This window comes from Hermetia illucens, chromosome 1 (assembly GCF_905115235.1).
Source record: "Hermetia illucens chromosome 1, iHerIll2.2.curated.20191125, whole genome shotgun sequence".
Classification (NCBI taxonomy): domain Eukaryota; kingdom Metazoa; phylum Arthropoda; class Insecta; order Diptera; family Stratiomyidae; genus Hermetia; species Hermetia illucens.
This window is the reverse complement of record NC_051849.1, coordinates 141,126,263-141,148,234: the sequence shown is the minus strand read 5'-3', so window position 1 is coordinate 141,148,234 and position 21,972 is coordinate 141,126,263. Positions and strand designations below refer to the sequence as shown.

The 21,972-nt window shown below is 37.0% G+C and overlaps 1 protein-coding gene and 2 long non-coding RNA genes across 3 annotated transcripts; 1 reads left to right on the top strand and 2 right to left on the bottom strand.

Moving 5' to 3' along the window:
- The first annotated feature begins 4,418 nt into the window (after positions 1–4,418).
- Positions 4,419–15,936, top strand: LOC119646829 (ribonucleoside-diphosphate reductase large subunit-like). Its single transcript, XM_038047448.1, has 4 exons — positions 4,419–4,536; positions 4,604–4,692; positions 4,754–4,931; positions 13,389–15,936. The coding sequence occupies exons 1-4, from the start codon at positions 4,503–4,505 to the stop codon at positions 15,548–15,550; spliced, it is 2,463 nt and encodes an 820-aa protein (XP_037903376.1). The 5' UTR covers positions 4,419–4,502; the 3' UTR covers positions 15,551–15,936.
- Positions 7,493–7,941, bottom strand: LOC119646831. The gene is made up of 2 exons (XR_005248779.1): positions 7,660–7,941; positions 7,493–7,604 (listed from the first exon to the last, which is right to left on the bottom strand). It is a non-coding gene; the product is annotated as an uncharacterized LOC119646831 (long non-coding RNA).
- LOC119646832 lies at positions 10,620–13,650 on the bottom strand. Its single transcript, XR_005248780.1, has 3 exons — positions 13,538–13,650; positions 13,182–13,412; positions 10,620–10,771 (listed from the first exon to the last, which is right to left on the bottom strand). It is a non-coding gene; the product is annotated as an uncharacterized LOC119646832 (long non-coding RNA).
- Positions 15,937–21,972: the final 6,036 nt, after the last annotated feature.

Below are 21,972 nucleotides of genomic sequence, written 5' to 3'. Positions count from 1 at the left end.
AATAGAAGTGTAAATTAACACTTTTACTTCGAATTGGAATCCCAAGACCACCGTCTCAATCTAAATAAATGAAATGATTCAAACACAAGCTGCATCCTTATTCAATGCTGCGTGTACCATACGTAAATAATAGAAAATTATTTACTAGTATTTTCATCAACCAATTGTAAAAAACAAAGGAATTTTTCTTAAAAAAGCACTCAATTAGTGCATGTCAATCAAGTAGGAAATGCCCTGAAATCTAGTAATCTGGATCTAATTAAATTTTTATACCTTAATTATTGTTTTCTAATATAAAATTTCGTAAGGTTGTATATTAGAAATAAATATAGATATGCATATAATAGAGCTTGGAACGTGATGCTGCGGGTATGTAATGCATGGCAAGCCACCACAGGGTGCAATACCTAATTAGCTTCCACGCCAAGACCAAAAGACATTACCATTGCCCACGTCCCGTTGATACGCAAGGCCCTTGAAGATGATTACTGGAAAACAGAGTTGAGCAAAAACATAATCAAGGATCACGTGACTATGAATTTCATGATTACATGATTGTTATAAGATTTGAGCTCTCATGATTACCATACGATTATAACCACGTAGTCATGCAATCAGATAATCATGTAATTATAATTCTGTAATCATAATGCTGGATTTTCAACTGCAATCACCTAATCTCGCTGTTTAATAACATGTACATTTATATGACTTCAATCTGAGGCGCTTTTAGAGAAATGATATTAGGTTTTCGATGGTCGATAATGGTAATGTTTTTTAATAGTGTGAAGCAAAAGATATTTCCCATCACGCAAACGAACTAGAATATCTGATCCCGTGAAGCCTTTTATAAATATCCGGATAGGCACTGATTACCGTTTGGCCTTTTTTGGGGATGGAGGGACTGCATTGTTCGAAATGTTCTTACAACTTACAATTATGATTGCAACTGCATTATTCACAACGTAGTTTATAAACTTCCAAAATGTCCTTTTTGTGATATTACGATACATAATAGCCCCGGTGACAGACAAGCTATAAAGAATGCCAATTGGCTTGGATTCCAGCATAAAATTTTGTTGGAGTTAATATAATTTTTAGAAATGTAGTAAAAAATATCGGCTTTCACCATAAATCACCCTTCAATAACACACGTTTTCAAAGATCTTACCAATGATGTGGTCTTAGATCAGTATTTAGGAAGAAATACTCCAAATAGTAACGAGTCATTTAACCGCACAACCTGTTGATTGGTACCGAAGCAACTGTTCGCTGTGAAGGAAATTGTTGAATTTTCAATTTTGATATGCGTGAATGTCTTCAATGAAATGGTAAAGTCGATTTTTCAACTTTTCTACTGAAAATAAAGTAATTTTAAGATCTAGCGGTTCCTCGATTCTATAAAAAAATTGTATCACTAATTCCTTGTGATAAAATTTTTTGAATGTTTTAATATACTTTGGTCTAAAGGCTGCAAGTTAGACGTTGAATTGGCAGGCAAAAACATAACTTTAACATTGCTGAAAGATGGGTAGAATTATGGGCCGGACAATTATCGATGAAAAGTAAAATTTTTCGCTGACTTTTTGCCATATTTGCGTTGACTAATCGTATCCATTCATTAAACAATTCGCCCGTTATCCATGCTTTCGTGTTAACGTTTTTAAAACATCGTGGTTTAACCGGCTTTTTAATCATGAACGTTTGAAACAAAACCTTATTAGAATCGATTCGATGTCTGTCTGTCCGTTTGTCTGTCTGTTTGCCTTACCCGATTTATTTGGAAACGGCTAGACCGCTTATTTACGAAAATTGGTGGACGCAGTATGTGGCCATGTAGGGTATCAAATGAAAGCGCTCAGTGAAACTGGTCCCATATTTGATATCGGGTGAAACGTAGGGGAGAGAGGGCTCAAAATATGACCATTAAAAAGTGTAGCAGGTCTCGTTCTCAAAACCTATCTAACGGGAAAATCTAAAAATTACATTACATTGCTGCATCTCTACGAAATCTAGGCCTCAAAATACATTTAGTTCTGATATCTCCACCAATTAAGTTAATAATAGTATATTTCCACATTTAAGAAATTTACCCGGCGGTCACCATAATGTCCATCCCAGAAATACAAAGTGGTATGAGTGTAATATTAAGTTAGAAGAAAATCCAGTTATTATTAACAAAGTTATAGGGGGTGAAACTTTGCTATTTTTTGTGAATTTCGTGCACTCTAGAACCTGTATGACGTCATCATCACATATCAATTCATCAATACCACAACGAAGTGAGTTTATATGAATGAGGTCGCAAATTATTATTTTGTTCTACTTTTTTAGTCATTTGTATATGAATATCAATTACTTTAAACAGACATGTATGTAGGTGTATAGTATATGCGCGCTAATGAAGTTTGCGGGGAGTGTATTTAATCTACGCACTATATATGTAAAATTGTATGCTTTTTGCACAAAGTAAATCAAAAATATGGGTACGATCAATTTATATACCTGCATGTTTATGTACAGTATTCGGTAATAGGCAGTTTGTTTGTTCAGGGTGAGGATAATATCTGTGGCTGTAATATGCACGTATGTCTTGTAGTTTGGAAAAATATGAAGGAATATGTTGGATTTGTAGCTATATACGGATAGAAAAATGTGCGAAGTTTCTCACATAAGATGAACACAAAAACTCTGTAGCAATTATACGATTTCCCAGAAAACAGTTATATTGCACCTCCCACTGTCGTCTCGTACTTTTTGAAAATAGTAGTGGAAATGCGAATTATATGACCATTTACATGACCTCGAGGATAAAATCAAATTACGTTCAAATGGCGGTGTTATAAGTATAGACTTCATTGGATAAGTGAAAATATTATATTTTACAAGTACATAATTGAATAAATATAAGTTTCATTTGTAAAGCAAAGCGACACACTCTGCCAACATGCTTGCGCTTGAGACTTTTTGGTAAAGCTTGGCAAATATATGGACACCCTATAATAGTTTTGGGATTCCTTGTCGCATGTCAGAAGAGCCTTGAGAAGGAATTTCTACATTGTCGCGAAGGAGGATGATTCTGAGCGTATTTTATTTAAAAAGTACGCTAGATATTCGGGTGTCCAGCTTTCTAAGCGCCTTCAATTAACCGATTAACGTATTCGTTAAAGTCTCATCAAAAAGCATTCGTGTTATTGTGTTTGAATTTAAATTAAATTGGAAACACTCATAGCTTAAAAGTTACAGCAATTTTTTAAAAACTGCCATTAGAAATTTTGCTTGATTGTTAGCTTTGTTCATGTTAACTTTAACTTGAAAAGATGCTCCACTAACCTCCGCTTTTATTCTAGTGTCAACTTATCTTTAAAAAAAATTTTATAATGAAATGACTGTTTCAAAAAAAAAAACTTTCAACAGATTTCAGAATTTGGTTAACTGTGAGCAACAGTTTTCTTTTTTTTTATGTCGCAATGGTCATTCAATATGATTCAATATTCCACATATTACAACTATGGGAAGAGCGATTCTTCCACTGATGGATCCACTTAGCGGTTGCCATAAAATATTGATACAGGATCGGAATTGCGTACTTTCTCCGATAAAATAACATTAAACAGTAGGATGATCTAATAACAGTCCGGGTTTTTGAAATAATAAAAACTTGTTATTTCTTTTTCGTTGGTGTGAATGTTTATTCTTGCAAATACCGATATTTCGGGAACCACTTGTTCCCTTCAAAAAAAACAACAAGTTTTTATTATTTCAAATAATTAATCGTTGGAAACGCCGCATAATTTCACTCAGCTAAACAGTCCGGGTATGAAATCAATAGAAAATGTCGGGGTCATTGTAAAGGAAGAGGAAATTATACTTTGTTAGCAAAAAGACATGTTAATTTCGATGCCCAAAGGCGTATAGAAGACAATGAAGTGAAAAAGATGGTTTTTGAAAACTTGCAAAGTATACCTAGAGGAGTAACAGCTCTTAAATACGTATGAACTGTTAAAATAAATATAGTATTATATCAGCTACAAGTTGTCAAAATAAGTTTTCACATCGAAAAGTTATAATTATTTTTTTCCCAAACCTGCATTAGTTCCAATAGTTAATTAGCAAGAACGCTTTCTACAAATAAAGCAATTTAATCTGAGAGATATTTTACCGAGTGAAACGCTATTGCACATAGAACAGCAAACCATCAATGCATTCGCAAGATTTATGTATGAAACTTCTTAAATGAAGTTCTAAGGCTCATGTGCCCACTTAACCTTACGAGTGTAGAGCGAACCGATCCAAATACGTTAAGTACAAGTTCACATTAAAATGTCACTTTTCGATAAACTTGTAACGTTTTTGGTGTGGTGAAAATGGTTGCACTGGAAAGCTGACAATCAGAATGGAGAGCATTGGAAGTTTTCGCGCCAAACATTCAGTTCGAGAGCGTCGACTGTTCGGTCTTGTGGGAGTGTATTTTCATTGAGTTTTCTGAAGAAAGAATAACAATGAGTGCCAGCAGTTGCTTCGTGATAAAAAGCGGTAATTTAATATTGACTAAAAGTAATTGTTGATTTGACGAATTTTTGTTTGTGGACACGACTTTTAGATGGCAACAAAGAAGTGGTTGATGCAAAGAAAATCGAGGATAAAGTGAAGCAACTTTCCTTTGGTTTGAATCAAGATTTTATCGATGCTGTAAGTTGGTTTTAATAACATAAAATGTTTGAAGATGGTTAAAATGGCATCCATTTCAAAGGGTTTGGTAGCTTCGAAAGTCATCAGCGGCTTATACGATGGCGTTACGACAAGGGACATGGATAACTTGGTGGCTGAGACAGCGGCTACCATGGCTACAACTCACTCGGATTATGGGATTTTAGCAGGGCGTTTCGCTATTTCCACCCTGCACCGTGACACTAAGGAGTCTTTTTCAGGTATTTTACCTTATGTATAATATTTTGGGTACTACGTGAATTCTCTTAGGGTGCATTTGTTTCGGGAATTCCCATGTTGCATATTTGTGCTTCAAATACACATGAAATCACGTGCACATATCTACATTGCAATAGCCGGTTCTAATCCGACTTACATGAATACATTGTGTTTACACATACTGGCATATACAGATGCCATAGTGTATAGATATAAGATCATTTCCGGCATCTATTATTCTAGGAATACTGACGAAATATTTACCATCAGGAAATTGGGTAATACGAAACTAAATAGTTGATATACAGTGGAAATAAAAAATATAATTATTATCATTAAAGCGCAAATTTTTGCAGAGTGCAAAACATTCAAACTGATGATAGTGCAGATGCCTTTCCGAGGTCCAGGGGTAACTGTTTTCAGCCGCTTGAATTTCCGATGTGACAAGGTTTTCTTAGCCATTGTGTTGGGGTGACTCTTCAGTCTGGCTAAGTGTTCAATACCGGAACACTCAATTTGTTCTACTATTGTGCTGATCTCTAAGTCTTTTTGGAGATCAATCACTAGATTTACATCTACGAATTTTAGACTGAGGCCGTTGAAACAGATAAATGTTGGACGGTATGGCAGAACCCCATAATTGAATCCCATAAGTCAACAACTTACAGTTCAGAGAAAGTGGTGATTTTTTGTGAAGCATCCACAAAAAAATTTTGAACTTTGCCTAAGTTGTTGACTTTTTGCCTCTATGTGTGGTTTCCAGGTGAGTCTTCTATCGAGGTATATTCCCAGGTATTTGACGCCATCCGATTGGGGGTATAGCGATGTTATTGATCTTCACTTGAGGACAATTTCCTTTTCGCAAGGTGAAAGTTACTTGCAACTACTTCGATTCGTTAACTTTCATCCTCCACATTTGAAACCAGTTTGCAACTTTCCTTAGATGCCATTTCAGGTGCAAAGAAGCTAGTTTTGGGTCTGCGTGTGAATTTAAGATTGCGACTCTCAAGATTACATTGCATATGTGCACAGTAATTTAAGGGCGTCTACTGGCAGCTGTTTCAGGAGCCCTTCTAGGGTTGACTTTTTCTTTAACAATGCGTTCAACATCTTTCGGGGAAGTTTGCAGGTGACTTAGCGTGGTGTTAACTGGACAACTGCGAAGCTCAAATAGCATTTGTAAATAGATTGGTTGAAATACTATTATACTTCCAAATGGGCTGCGAATGCTTTGGTTTTGTCCTCATTACTTTTAGCCCAATTTCTTGCGGTAGTTCTTAGCGGGGACTCCCTAATCGTTGGCCTATTAATCTTTTTAGCAGTTGTTTACAATGAACAGCCACTGCGTTCAGAAAACAAACAGCCCGTCCAAAAATCAATCAATATCAGACTCCTGAGCCTCCATGAGCGCCGATGTAAGTTGTTTTGTGTTTTCATTGAGTCTGCTTCTTGCTTGGGGAGAGCTATGTAGTTGTCATTCCCTTCGTGTTCTTCTTTTATCCCGCAAAAGCTTTAAAATTGTCGACGAATAGACTTCTTTGGCGTGAGATTCCTTTAGATACCCCAAAGTTGATTAGGTCAGGCGTTTTATTGATATCAGTCGGCCAGTAAGTAGGATGACCTGTTGGTTTGTGATCAAGTTTGTTGCCTAAGACTGCCTCACAGTTCTTTACCTTTAGGAGGGACTAACCTTGAACGCAAATCGGTACGCTTTGCGTTGAAGTCTCCAGAGGCAAGGAATTCGTTTCCTAATGTCTTAAAGAACAGAATAAATTGCTGCCGAGTTATTTCATGTCGCGGTGGTCAATAAACCGATGATATGTCAAGTTCTCCTGCCGACATCCGCAGGCATATCGAGGTTGCTTAAATGAAATCCCTATTGGTTACTTCCAGTGGATAGTGTTGCCGTCAATCAAAATCCCTGACCCGGTTCGGGATTTTTCTCTAGGGTGAAAGTTGGCTGGAAAGTTAACGGACCCACTCAGAGTTTGTGTTTTAGCCGCAAACTTCATTTGATGTTGCTCCCATCTTTGGACAGGCAGCGTGTTTTGCTTCAGGACTTTATACACTTCGTGTCCTCTATAATTGGCAGAATGGTTTTGTCCAGAATTACTGCATTTTCTGTCTGTAGCGTCTGTCTTATTTTTATAGAATTGTTTTATGGAACTCCCCGCAGAGTACACACACACTAGAAAGTGTACAGTATGACTCGATGTGGCTAAATTCCTGGCAGTTCATGCACTAGACCATTGCGTTTATGTGGTTTTTCCACTGTGATTCTCCTGTGCAAGAGGTAGCGAAGTTGTATGTCGTGTGAACTTCTTTTTCCCAATTTGCGAGCCTCTGGATTCAACGTGAAATTAAATGATTATAAAAAGAGAATGGAAACAAATTTGTTAAAGCCACATAAACAATAAACTCTAGAATATTTTTTCTATTAAGATATAAGCGGTAGTACGCTAATTAGCACACACCCTGATACGTGCGCCTAAAGACATTTAGAACAATAAATACGTATAGCAAATATCAATCAATTTTGTTGAAACTTTTCACATTTGTTTAATAATAATCAAATTTTATTTTGGCAAATAATGTTTTTAATTTTGGGAATATACACTTGAAAATAATTTTTAGGAAAATAAAGTTAAAAAAGCTGTATCAAGCCGTCAACGCACCTGAAAGGAAAAAAAAAAAATTCTGAAAATATGAAAATGTAAGTTATATACATACTTAATATTTGGTTGGATATTCGTTATGTGAAATTACAGGCAATCCGTGCATAGAGACCAAAAGTTTTGTGTATACATCCTTCGGGATTTGCTCCCACTCCTACTCAATGACGACCTGCAATTGTTGTACAGTGTTTGATTTCAGTGCCATAATTCGCCACTTATTGTCCATAAATTTTCTATTGGATTTAAATTTGGGTTTTGTGCAGGCTAGTCCATGGTTGATATGGCCTCGTCCTTGAACCTTTGCAGTAAAAATCACGACTTACGACTTGGCGTGTTGTCTTGCTGGAAAGTTGCCTTACAATAAATTGACAACGGGAAGCTTTCCAGGTATGGGAGACAGTGCTTTGACAGCAAATTCCGGTAGGCTAAATCGTCACGTTTTTTCTCAAGTATTGATATTTCATATCATACGCCTTTGTTCCTTCATAGAACTCTATTTCCGTCCCATTTTGATTCTTTTCTACGATACTTCATTCAAAATTATGTTTTTTTAACTTTCCATAAAAACAAAAAACAGGGTGTGCTAATTAAAATGCCAGCAAAAAGAGCACATGCCGTTTTTTTTTAGCAAACAAATGAAAACCGAAAATGAGAAATTTTTAAATGCTTTACACTGCTTCATTATGTGACTCTAATATTCATCATCATCAACGGCGCAACAACCAGTATCCGGTCTAGGCATGCCTTAATAAGGAACTCCAGACATCCCGGTTTTGCGCCGAGGTCCACCAATTCGATATCCCTAAAAGCTGTCTGGCATCCTGGCCTACGTCATCGCTCCATCTTAGGCAGGGTCTGCCTCGTCTCCTTTTTCTACAATAGATATTGCCCTTACAGACTTTCCGGGTGGGATGATCCTCATCGATACGGATTAAGTGACCCACCCACCGTAACCTATTGAGCCGGATTTTATCCACAACCGGACGGTCATGGTATCGCTCATAGATTTGACTTTAATATTACATAACGAAAACGATATTATATATAAGTTACATTTGCAAAAAATTGCGGTATGGTTTTGGGCAGATCTTTCTAGATAATTCGTACTGGGGGACACAGGCCTTTCTTCTAATTATAGTGGATGCCCACTTTCTTTTACCCTTTCTTTGGTGCCACTATTTTCTTATTCTGCATGAATTCTCAATACGACTGAAGAGAGACCCCAAAACCCCCAACGTTTTTAAAATGCTTCTGTTTCATTTTCTTCTGCAGTGCGCATTTTTATATCACTTCACAACATTAACTATAAAAATTGTTTCTATTTTTCCCCCCTTGGATTAAAAGACAGTTGAACATTTTTTTTATAAAAGAAAATGAAATCGTTCGATCTTCAATTAAGAATTCTACGTAAACGTAAAAAAAAATAGATAAAAGCGGATAGTAGTATTCTTTTATAAGCATTTGATTTCATATCAGTCATCGGTTTCCATTTCTTTGTCCCCTCTATATACAAACCTTCGATATGCTGAGAGCTTCATTATTTTCGTTTTTCTGGGGTTCCCCAATTTACTGTAAACTTCCGCCTCTTAATCTCCATTAAATTGTAACATATACATAAATGGCAAATGGAATTTGCCATTTACAAATTTCATGATAATATATACATATTTTAATATTAGTGAGTAAAAATGTTATTTGTACGTAATACGTAGAAGGATCCACATGTTTGCTTTGAAATACTACCTACGATGTAGTGCGTCAATCACGCTATCGCTGTTTGATTTTGGAAAGACGTGTCAGCTCCCCCAAAGAGATTTCTGTTGCTAAACAAAGTCTTAATTTAAAAACATTTAATTCAACGTAAATCTGAACAGCTAATTAAATTGTTCATGAAGGTTTTCAGCTAATAATTTTATGTTTAACGGGATTTTGAAGTAGAATTCGGAAAATCTCCAATGGTTGTCGTGTATAGAATTCCAAAAGCGGAATATGTTCCAGAAGAATAATGGAAGATGGGGTGGGGGATGAGGAGGTGAATGAGAAACGGTATGAACTATTTTGCTTAGGTGATGGAACAACCATCGCTCCAAAAGTACAATCACTACTGTTGTAAACAAACAGGAAACCAGTGGTTCGATGCTTCCAAGTATGAAAGGCTTTACGTATTTCTTATCTAAGACGATTTGGGTTTACGAAGAGGTGCTATTTCTAAATAGCATGCAGTATATATGCGTTAAATATGGAGAACATTTTATACATGATGTGATAAAAAAATGTTTGCTATGAGTCCCTATGCGGGAGTTTGAGAAGTTTACACTCCGACGATAGTCGGCCATCCTCGAAAAGTGGATTACAGTGCATGGCATAACCCGCAATAGAATTATCGGCTCTACCTCCATCATCATTATGGTCAGGTAGAGTAAATTCATGCGAAAGAGCCAACTGTGAACTAACATAATTTCGTTAATAAAGGCCGGATTTCCACTAAAGCTAAAGATAACCTTGAGGAGATTTCCAATAAATTTACAAAGTAAAATACTAAGTTATTGCTATGCGAATTTCGAGCCCTAGATATAGAGCACCAACGAGATTTTTTCACCCATTTTTTTGGATGGATAGTTGCTGAGAATGTCCTTGATTCAATTGTGCTTTTTTCTAACTCCTCGCTTTACCTAAAAAACTAAGGCTTTGATGAAAAAAAAATGTACATACCCTTTTTATAGGACCCCTCTTAAGGGGGGAAACTACATTAGGAGGTTGTCAGAATCGGCTTTTGAAAGGCTTTGTGTAAAACAAAACCTCGATTCGCTGTCTGTCTCCAAAGCAGCTAAACCGATTCAAAAAAAATTTGGTGGACATATGGGAACTATACAGTGAGTGGCATAAATTTACGTGGAGTTTGAAGGGGGGAACCGCCAAATGAAAGGTCTCGATTAGTACTACTACCAAAATCCGAAAAATATTAGGATGGTGCGCTTATATTAACTCTACTACTACTTACTAATAGTACATTAAGTTCATCCTAGGAGTACCGAATTTTGCACCAGCATAAACTTTCATTGAACTCCATATTTGATATCGGGTGAAATGTAGGCGAGTGAATGCTCAAATTATGACCCTCAAAAGTGCGACAGGTTTCGTTCTCAGAACTTATTCAACGGAAAAATCTGAAAAAAAATCACAGTGGTGTATCTAAACGAGATCGTTCCGATTTCTGTACAAATAAAGTTAATAATATTATATTACCATATATTAGAAATTTAGCATGAAACCCCCTCGATTCGTAAATACCACAACAAAATGAGCTTATATGAATGGGGGTCGCAGGGAAAAATTTCGTTTAAGTTTTTAAATCATTTATATATTAATATCAATTACTCGAGACAGATATATGTATGCATTTATTTTATATGTATGCCTTTGGGCACGAAATAAATCGGAAATATGTGTATGATCAATTTATATACGTGTATGCATAAGTATAATAATCGTTGGCGCAACATTCTATATTGGATCAAGGCCTTGAAGTGTGTTAGAGCACTTCATTCAAGACCGTCACGAATTAGGATTATAATACTCTATAGGTGGCAATGTAGTCAGCATTGCGCTCGCCTGAGATTATTACCCTGATTTTGACTCAGATACTCATTCATAGCTGAGTCGACTTGTATCCGAGATCCAATCACGATAACAAATCCCTCTGCCACCAGTAAGATTTGAACCACGACCTTCCGCTTGAGTCATCCGGACGCATAAGTATAGTATAGTTTTCGGTAATATTCAGTGTTTGTTTATTTAGGGTGAACATAATATCTACGTCTGTAATATGTACGTATATCTTATAGTTTGAAAAAAATATGTAGGAATATTTTGGGATTTTAGCCATATACGAATGGAGAAATGTGCGTAGCTCTTTCATTTGCTAACAATATTGAAACCCCAACGTGAAGCGTATGAGGTTCACTGTTATCAATACAGTGCTTTCCAGATCAAATTATTTGTGTAAATGGCTTTTTGAAAAATAGAGGGCAATTGGATTTTTAACTATGTATACACGGCACTGTCATACACTTGTCGTTTCTCACCGGGGAACACAAAACCTTTTATACCTGAAGCGCCTAGCTTCCGGTTTCCGGATTCGTTTATTGCATAGATCGTTAACTTAGCTATCCTAGAATACGCTGCAAAAAGTTCAAAGCGAAATTCGCGCTCATTTAGATTTTATAAGGGGAGAAACGAGCGATTATTTTTCACTTTTGCGCGAATTCTAGTTCAAATTGGAGGTATGATTTTTTACAAAATTACCAAAAATATGAACCAACATTTGGGATGAAATCATATTTTTAAGAGTATCTTTTTTACGTAATTAGCGAAAAAAAATTGTGAAAATCGAAATATTTTGTTGAACACCTGGAAAATTTTTATTGTGATTATTTTCAACTGCCTTGAGGTTCATATTCTCAGAAAAAAAGTTAGTGATTTAAAATTGAAAGCTTTTTGATTTCAGATAAAAATTGAATTCCGAATAATTCTTCCCAATAAAAAGAAATCTCAAAAACGTACGTTAAAAAAGCTTCTAATGTGGTTTCCCCCCTTGAGCCAAAATAAAATGATGATTCACTGCTTGAGTGAGATTCATAGTTGCGACAGTCGCTTCAAATTTCGGGTTAATAGATATAATCATAAGTATTGAACAAATCGTGCGTGCCACATATGCAGACATTTGGCTGTCTTAAGGTACTGGTACAGTGTGACGATTTTAACAATTTGAAAATGTGCTCAGATTGAAAATCAAAATATTTCTAAAGTTATAGCACAAAGAATAGAGCACGCCGCAATAGATATAGAAATGAAAATTAGACGGCAGAAGCTACTTCAATCGTCCCATCTATATACTATCTTCGATCCTATATTGCGATAGTGTGCTGACTAAGGCCTAGGTATTATTTAAATGTACATACCATTATGAATATGAAATCGAAACAGTGTAGGAGAAATTTTTTCTGGAATATCTCATTAGTAAGTTTTGGTACGACAAATCTACCAAAACGTTCATTGCACTTTACTCGAAACCAGGTTTGCAAAGTTTCGGGGAAGCGCTCACAAGAACTACTTATTTGTAGTTGGAATTTGATTCCCTTATTCTACACACCCATGCCTATATACGAAACGTCAAAAATATTTAATTTTCTATATTTTTTTGTCTGTCAGTCACACGCACTTTCCTTAAAAACGGCTAAACCGATCTGAATGCAATTTGGTGGACAGATGGGGACTATGAAATCTCACGCATACAGTGAGTGACATAAATTTAGGTGGAGGTTAAAGGGGGCTCCCCATACATGCAACGAGGGGATTTAAAAATTTTTTTCATCGGATACACTCGTGTATTTTTGTACGAAATCCAAACAAATCTAGCTAAAAATTGAAATATTTTCTAAAATACTCCGAATTATCCAAAAAGGCTTCGAATTATAAAGAATTTTTTAACATCATTACTATAGGAAATTCAAGGGACCAAGAGAAGAGTTGGAATTATCCAAGTTCAAATTATCAGGGTTCGATTGTATTACATACCTTCTGCACGTTAAATTAACCTATGTACTAAACATACTTATTCATTTAACACTCCTTGAAAGTAATTGCATTTAAAATCCCAAACGGTTTTTATTTTGGTGTGTATATGTAGTCGAATGTACATAAAATCCTCGGCTTAAGGAATTAGCTAGAGTTTCTGTAAAATTACGTAAGCCAACGTGTATAAATGTGTACTTTTTCTTGCAGATACTATTCACGACCTCTATACCACTGTAAACGAAAGAACGAAAAAACAGGCGAACATTATTTCTGATTATCACTATAAAATAGCAATGGAAAATGCAGAACGTTTAAACGGAGAATTGAAACACGACCGCGACTTCCATTTCACTTACTTTGGTTACAAAACTCTTGAACGTTCTTATCTACTAAAAATCAACGGGCGTGTGTTGGAGAGGCCACAGCATTTGTACATGCGGGTAGCCATAGGAATACATGGTGAAGATATAGATGCGGCCATTGACACTTACCACTACTTGTCGCAAGGATACTTCACACATGCCTCGCCAACTCTGTTTTCGGCTGCTACCACACGCCCGCAACTGTCATCGTGCTTCCTACTAACAATAGTCGAAGACTCGATTGAAGGCATTTTCAAAACTGTTGACCAGTGTGCGAGAATATCAAAGTCAGCAGGTGGCGTTGGTTTAAATGTGCATTGCGTTCGAGCGAGAGGAACTTCCATAGCTGGTACTGACGGAACTTCGAACGGATTGGTGCCTATGCTGCGTGTTTTCAACAATTTAGCGCGATACGTTGGACAGGGGGTGAATAAGCGGCCTGGTGCTTTTGCTATCTATCTAGAACCCTGGCATGCTGACATTTTTGAATTTTTGGATCTTAAGAAAAATACAGGAATAGAAGAGTCCCGAGCACGAGATTTGTTCTATGGACTATGGATTCCGGACTTGTTCATGAAGCGTGTTGAAAATGATGAGGAATGGTCCCTAATGTGCCCACATGAATGTCCTGGTCTGCATGACGTTTGGGGGGAAGAATTTGAAGAATTGTACACAAAGTACGAAAAGGAAAGATTGTTTAAACGCAAGGTGAGAGCACAGTCCCTCTGGTTTGCAATAGTTGAGGCTCAAGTAGAAACAGGCACACCATATATGCTCTACAAGGATGCTTGCAATCGAAAAAGTAATCAGCAAAACCTTGGAACTATTCGATGCAGCAATTTATGCACGGAAATCGTGGAGTATTCGGCGCCAGACGAGGTAGCCGTCTGCAATTTAGCTTCTCTCGCACTGAATAAGTTCGTCGATGTGAAAAATAAGACCTACGATTTTGAAAAGCTCAAAGAAGTTACAAAAGTAGTAACGAAGAATTTGAATCGTATCATTGACATTAACTATTACCCCCTTTCCGAAACGAGAAGATCAAATCTTCGACATCGACCAATAGGCATAGGTGTCCAGGGTATGGCAGATGCATTCATTCTCATGCGATATCCTTACGAATCTTCAGAAGCAAAGCTGTTGAATCAACAAATCTTCGAAACTATTTATTACGGGGCTTTGGAAGCAAGTTGTGAAATAGCTGAGAAACTGGGTCCTTATGAAACGTACGAAGGATCTCCTGTGAGTAGAGGGATTCTGCAATATGATATGTGGAAAAAGAAACCCACAGAATTATGGGATTGGGCAGCGCTGAAAGAGAAGATCAGTAAACACGGGGTGAGAAATTCTTTACTGTTAGCACCTATGCCAACAGCAGCTACTGCCCAAATTCTCGGAAATAATGAATCTTTCGAACCATACACTTCTAATATCTACATGAGACGTGTGTTGTCAGGAGAGTTTCAAGTTGTTAATCATCACCTCCTAAAGGACCTAATAAATTTGAATTTATGGAATGAGGATATGAAGAATCTAATAATTGCAAACCGCGGTTCCATTCAAAAAATTGAGCGCATTCCGAAAGATATACGTGATTTATACAAAACTGTTTGGGAAATTTCAGTGCGAACCACAATTCAAATGGCGGCAGACCGTGGAGCTTTTATTGATCAAAGCCAGTCATTCAATATCCATGTGGCTGAACCTAATTATGGGAAGTTAACGTCCATACATTTCTTTGGATGGAAAATGGGTTTGAAAACCGGAATGTACTATTTGCGTACAAAACCTGCAGCGAATGCTATCCAATTCACAGTAGATAAAAGCAAACTGGCCACGGAATCACAGGGTCCGGTTTACACCAACGGAGTGGATAACGAGAAACCAACAAAAATGATAAATGGAAATACGAGGACTGGGGGACAGGATGATGAAATTGTTAAACGCATGGCACAAATGACGTGTTCATTGGCAAATAAGGAAGAGTGCCTTATGTGCAGCTCTTGAGTATTATTAATTTAAGACATTTGTAATATAAAAGGATTTTTTGTAAAAACCGAACTATTGTTTAAAATGCGGATTGTTTTCACATTCCTGTGCTTTGTACTTATATATCTGATGCTTTAATTTAGAAATTTATTTTGTATTTTATGTTCTATCATGTGTAATGTTATAGTTCGTTCCATTGTATAACTTTTATATACCTGAGTAATATTAATAATTTCAAAAAGTTCTTGACTTTTATTGCAGATGCTGTTGAAGAAGTTCGTAGAATCGTCGAAAAATACTGTGGGTTTATGTTGCTTGTCTTTCGGATGTTTTACCGTCAAAAAGTATTAGGTGATTTTGGCTTCAAATGAAGTAAGCAATTGAGATTACATATACTCGTTGATTGTAGTTGGGGTTGTGTTTTCGAATATTCGTTAGGACTCTCTAAAAAATTCACACTCTTGTCTACCTTCTTACTCGAAAAAGTACTTACTCAAATATATATACATATATGAGAGTTATCTTAGTATTTTCGGTTCACTCCTTGTAGGGCATCCATACAGTCCGATTGTGCTTCAGTTTTACTATCATTACAGTTAACCGAGATGCGGGGGCTGACGCTTTACCCCCTCAATCATCGCGCCGTCCAATTGCTATCTACTCAGGGCAAAATCCAATAAAAAATATCAAACTTAACGATCTCTAGACAAAGAAAATCGTAGCGAAAACATTCTGAACAATTTTCGTTTTTCATTGCGGATTTTGTTGGATTTCTAGATGGCGCAGTACGTAATATTTTGCACCGTCATAGAGTCGAAAGGTTCTAAAAAAAACTACAGGTCAGGCTATGATAGTTTCGGTAAGCCTTTGTGTCGATTTCCATTGATGTGGAAGTTTAAGGCAGTTATGGTTAGCGGTTAGAGTTATGGTTAGCAGACATCTCCTCCAATAGGCGCAATTCCACATCAATGGCAACTTTCATTTCTGCCGTAATAATATCACCGATCCAACACATTTAATTCGTCGCCATAAACGCGAGGCGAAGTTCAATGTTTTTAATAGCCACTAATCCGTAGAAGACACGACCGATGCTGTGGTAGGTTTTGGATTAGAGACTTTCTTTGATGAGTCGATTGATCATGTCCCGCTAATATGTGAAATAATAACTTCGCGTAGATCGCCATTCACGGAACATATAATCAGAGTGCTTAAATCGCTTTGGGTGCCTGTTTCTGTCCGTCGCTAAAAACTCTGTTTAATTCAGATTCGCAAAGCGTGCTACATGAGGCATCATTCCACTTTTGGATAAGTTTTAGGAGAGTAGTTTGTCGTGAGACGCTAAGAAAACATCATCTACATAAAGCGGTGTGTAGAACACTGGACGATAGATGCTGTTTTTTATGACAATGTCTATAACAAGAATAAAGAAGACTGGTGAGAGAGCACTTCCTTCGGGAACAAAGACGAAATTACTAAGTTTTTGATTTACCCATTACAAATGGAATGCTGCTCGTTGGATCGCGGTAGAGCAGTACATTTCTATTTCATTGACACTATGTATCCCAATTCATACCAAATAAGTTCCGTTAACATGCAATCAAACACCTCTATGATCAGGAGGGCAATGTTTCTCCAAAGGAATTGCTAGACGTATATTGCACGAGAAGTGCTCCAGTTCTTCACAAATCCAGCTTGGTTTACGATTTACGATAATTTCAACCATGTGGTGATTGTCAAGAATGCACTCCAAAATGTTTTGGTCTGGACCGAACCTTTCTGTTCTATCCTTTGAAAAGTACCACTGATCAGTGTTTCTTGTTCTTGAGCAAGAACGACTTTTTTGGATGTAGAAGGAAGTTTATGGTTCTGTCTCGATCGTGTAGAGAGAAAGTCTTGCTTTTGTGGTAAGGAGTAGAAAATAAGTTGTTCTGCAAGAAGTTTAATGTACACCTTGTGCGCGTAGTGTTTTTTTTTTCTCAAAATTATTAATTGGCCAAATAATAAACTGAAGTTGTGAACTTGAAACCTGGATACCCTGTATGATAAAAATGAGGCCAATATATTTATTTTGTAAACGTCCATTTATATTTTTTTTCGAATGTATTCCGTTCGTTTATTTGTACAAAATTATACACTTTATACGTTCGGTGAGAAGGCGGAATCATTTTTTATTGTATACCTTCAAGAGCGAGACTCTAAAATATAGTGTTCATCTGGCCATTGGGATTTTAACCTTTATCAGTGCAACGAAGGAATCTGATACATCTGCAAGTATTTTAACCTCTGATTTGAGCAAAGTTTGTCAACTCGTGAGATTCCATGGTAGAAACAAAAGGATTCCAAATAAGTGCTCTATGCATATGCAGACATTTCATGGCATCAATTTTAAATCAGTATATTGGTAGAAAGTGGATGCATTAAATGACTAGATATCCACTAATGCACAGTGCAACACATTTGGCTAATGTCGGATGATTCGCATGGCGGGCAACATAAATGAAATGCGAATTGTTGAGAATAATCGGGTATTATTAAGGAAACCATAAAGTGATGACAACGAAATTCCTGTTTATCTTGCTAGCTTTGGGTTGTACTTTTTTTCGTTATATATATGGTTGCTATTCACTCCTTACTGGGGTGTAGCGCGTCAACCAAACCTACGTACCAACAGGCATTGACGCCATGGTTAAGTCTTGTTCTATACCATCGTTTGTAGCCTTCGCGGATAACGAGATTGTGGCGCAAGACGAATCACAAATTCCTTAAATTTAAAACAAAGTCGCATACAAAAATGTTAGTATATACACTTATATATAGAAAAGTTCCTGGTGCTGCGTCTCTGCCGGATGGTTTAATAGTGCAAAGGAGGAGGAAGCCGACCACTAGAAATTAAACTATTTTTAAGAACGGTTATTCAGGTAGTAATAAAAACGATTTCATTCACAAGAGCTCGGTTCCGTTTCATGAAGAGGTGAGATCACCTATTTGATCGAATGTTTTATGTGAATATAATCGATATACGTTTTACTTTTGTCACTATAAAGTATAAAAAGATGAGGCAAAACATGCATATACTTCAGCTGTGTGAATTAAAAGTGAGTATCCTGTGGTTATTGACTTAACCCCCAATACGGGCAACGTGCCAAAATCGCTCTCAAACCAAAGTGTTGAGACAGACTCACCACCAACCTTAACTCCGATAAAAAAACTTTGTCAGACTTTGGTATTAAGAAAGAGACTATTCTTTGCTACCCGTACTTTTATACAAATGCTTATCTACAGAACGGAAAAATTTGCTGACTTGTGGTTGAATTTGAAATTCGCTTCCACGCCAGAAATGGATGTCAATATACGGATGAATTTACAAACAAAATAGGTTTCCTTGACAAGGGGAAATAGCTAGGAATTTCGAATGCAAACCATGTGTGTCGTTATATTTAAGTGTACAGATACAAAAAGGTTTACATTTTAGATTGCTATTCTAAATACATGATGAGCTTGATACTTGAAATAATAACGCCTACATTTTCGGATTGCTATTTTAAATGCATGATGAACTTGAATTCTGAACATATTCATTGTAAGTTATTTGCATATATAAATAAATTCAGTTGCTCCATATTTTCGCGTTCCTTTCTGGGGAAGAACTATCACCAAGCATAAAATATCAACAACTTCATCTTTGGAACCAAGTATTCTAACTAATAAAACGGTTCAAGATTAATTCACAAAAATGTAGAGGCAAATCCAGTCACACAGAGTAACAGTAACAGAGTGTTTTTGAGTGTCAAGAGGCGAGTGTGCTTCCCTTGAGATTGGGTGCAGTTTTTGACTCTGAAAACTTGCAAACAAGACCCCCGTCATCATTTTTGTGGAATACAAATCCGATGCGAGGATACCAATTACGGCACAACAACACGCAATCCGACCAAAGTGTTCTGTAAGTGTTTCTCTTTCTGCACGTCGTCGTGTTGAAGGAGAATGACAGCAAAAATTGTTGGAAACGAGCGTCTTCACTGCAATAGGGATAACCGAACGGACAGAGTATTCGAGTCAAGATAGAAACGCATGGGGGTACGATCTTCGGGCGGCTGGAAAATATTGAAGTTGTATTAACCCTTATCGAGCCTGGGTATCGCTCCCGTGTTTGAAGAGAGGAGGAACTTTTCGCATATTCATTTTTTGTTATATATCTCCACATCCGTCATCCTGACGTGCACAATGGAACCAGTGAGTTTGGCCTTGAAGGGCTGCTACGTCCGAGACCAAGGGAGGTTAGGCGGAAAGGAGTATCAAGGATGAAAGTGGAAGCATCGAATGACAATCGATGAAATTAATTCAAAACAACCAAGCCAACAACAATAAATACTACAGTGGGCAAATGGTCATAAAACAAATGAGTTAGAAACCACTAAAGTTATTTGTTTTTATCTATTGAAGCCGAAAAGAAAATCTTTCACGTTTCGAAAGCTACTGAGAATATTAATCTAAAGACACAAACGAATCATTGGAAGATGTTGCAATACACCGAGCCGGAAACTGAAAAAGATATGTATTATTGTATTCATATTCTTTTATTAATGTTTATTACGTTTAATGAAAATTGAGGAAAACCTAGAAGTCTCGAATAAAAAAAAAAGTGAAATACTTGCTGCAACTGGACGCAAGTAAAGATTAATATTCAACTGTGCCCAAAAAGAAAAAAAAGCCTAAAATTAAAAAGATGAAACACGTTTGAAGGAAGTAATGCATCATATACGGATATTAAAATGAAAACAGGCAGTCCTAACGTTTTAAATTAACAAAGTCGTGTTTTTCCGACTGTATTCTACCGAGTTAAGTAAAAGAAGACCGGAAAATATATTGGAATCACTTGGATATTTTTTATGCTATTATTTTATTGATTTTCTTTTATTAATAAGAAAAAACCGATAAATACACATAGTTTTTAAATACTAGAAACAAATTTTGATTGAGTAACTTTACTGTTGCAAAAGTTATGCTGCTAGAAGATAGCGGACAAAGATTGAGGAACTGACAAACAAAATTTAATAAAAATCTGCAAAAAAAGCAACTTTAAAAGAAAATCACTAAAATATATTAGGCGCGAATAAGAAAATTCAATATTTCCATAAAGTAACGCAGAAGAAACAATGTCAATCTTCTTCTTTTTTTTCAGCCTTTGTCTCGTTAACAAGCGGGGTCAGCTCGTTGTGATCGGTTTCGCCATTTAGCTCGAATGCCTGATCTGGGTGCAATTTCGAGTCTTTTAAATCCCCATCTAGCGCATCAAGCCACCGTTGTTTCGACCTGCCTTTTGGTCGTTTACCATCGACTTCGATGTTCAGATCAATCTTGCAAGTGAATTCTCGTTAGCACGAATTGCGTGACCATACTATCGAAAACGCCTGTCTCGCAATTTTTCCCCGCTCGGTGCAACCCCATAACGTTTGCGGATGTGATCAAAACGTGTCACGCCACTAGTCCAACTATTTTGGCTATGCTATCATAGGCAGCTTTAAAGTCGATGAAAAGATGGCGCAACTGATGTCCATATTCCAACGGTTTTTCCATTGCTTGCCGCAGAGAGAAAATCTGATCTGTTTCTGATTTGCCTGGAGTGAAGCCTCTTTGGTATGGGTCAATGGTGTTCTGAGCATATGGGGCTATCCGGCCTAACAAGATAGCGTATAATATCTTATAGATGGTACTCAGCAACGTCATATCTCTATAATTGCTGCACTGTGTAATATCTCCTTTTTTCTGTATGAGACAGATAATGCCGCTTTGCCAGTCGTCAGTCGTATTTATGATAACTATCTTCAGGTGATTGTGAAGATCATTTGTTGATGCTTCATTTCCAGGATCTCTGTTGACTGCGGTTATTGCGGCGTCCTTTTCCCTCTTATAGGTGTTGCGGAGGGCTTTATTGTGGATGGCTTCAGTGTTAAGTCCCACCTGATTGTTAGAGGAGATTGTAGGTGTTGTTGTCATTTGAGCTCGGAGTACCATGCCAACGAGATAGTGATCCGAGCCTAAATTGGCCCCCCTATATGTTCTAACATTCATAAAGGCTGAGAGGTGGCGGCGTCCGATCAATACGTTGTCAATTTGGTTGAAAGTAGTCCTGTCTGAAGAGGCTCACGTATGTTTGTGGACCGCTTTCTGCACAAACCAGGTACTTCCAGCAACCATTTCGTGTGACACTACTAATTGAATAATGCGTAGTCCGTTATCATTTGTATTTTGATGTAAACTATGAGAGTCAACGCATCGCCTGAATACGGGCTCCTTCCCTACTTTGCTGTTAAACTCTCCAAGTATGATTGTAAGCTATGAGAGTCAACGTATCGTCGGAATACGGGCTCCTTCCCTACTTGGCTGTTAAACTCTCCAAGTATGATTTTAAAATCATATGTGCGACAGGCTTCGAGGGTTCG

Bases quoted from the DNA above. Each gene is read 5' to 3' on its own strand.
- LOC119646829 (XM_038047448.1), top strand. From the start codon at position 4,503: ATGAGTGCCAGCAGTTGCTTCGTGATAAAAAGCG. The intron at 4,693-4,753 runs GTAAGTTGGTTT...TCCATTTCAAAG, and splicing joins ATCAAGATTTTATCGATGCT to GGTTTGGTAGCTTCGAAAGT. The intron at 4,932-13,388 runs GTATTTTACCTT...TTTTTCTTGCAG, and splicing joins CACTAAGGAGTCTTTTTCAG to ATACTATTCACGACCTCTAT.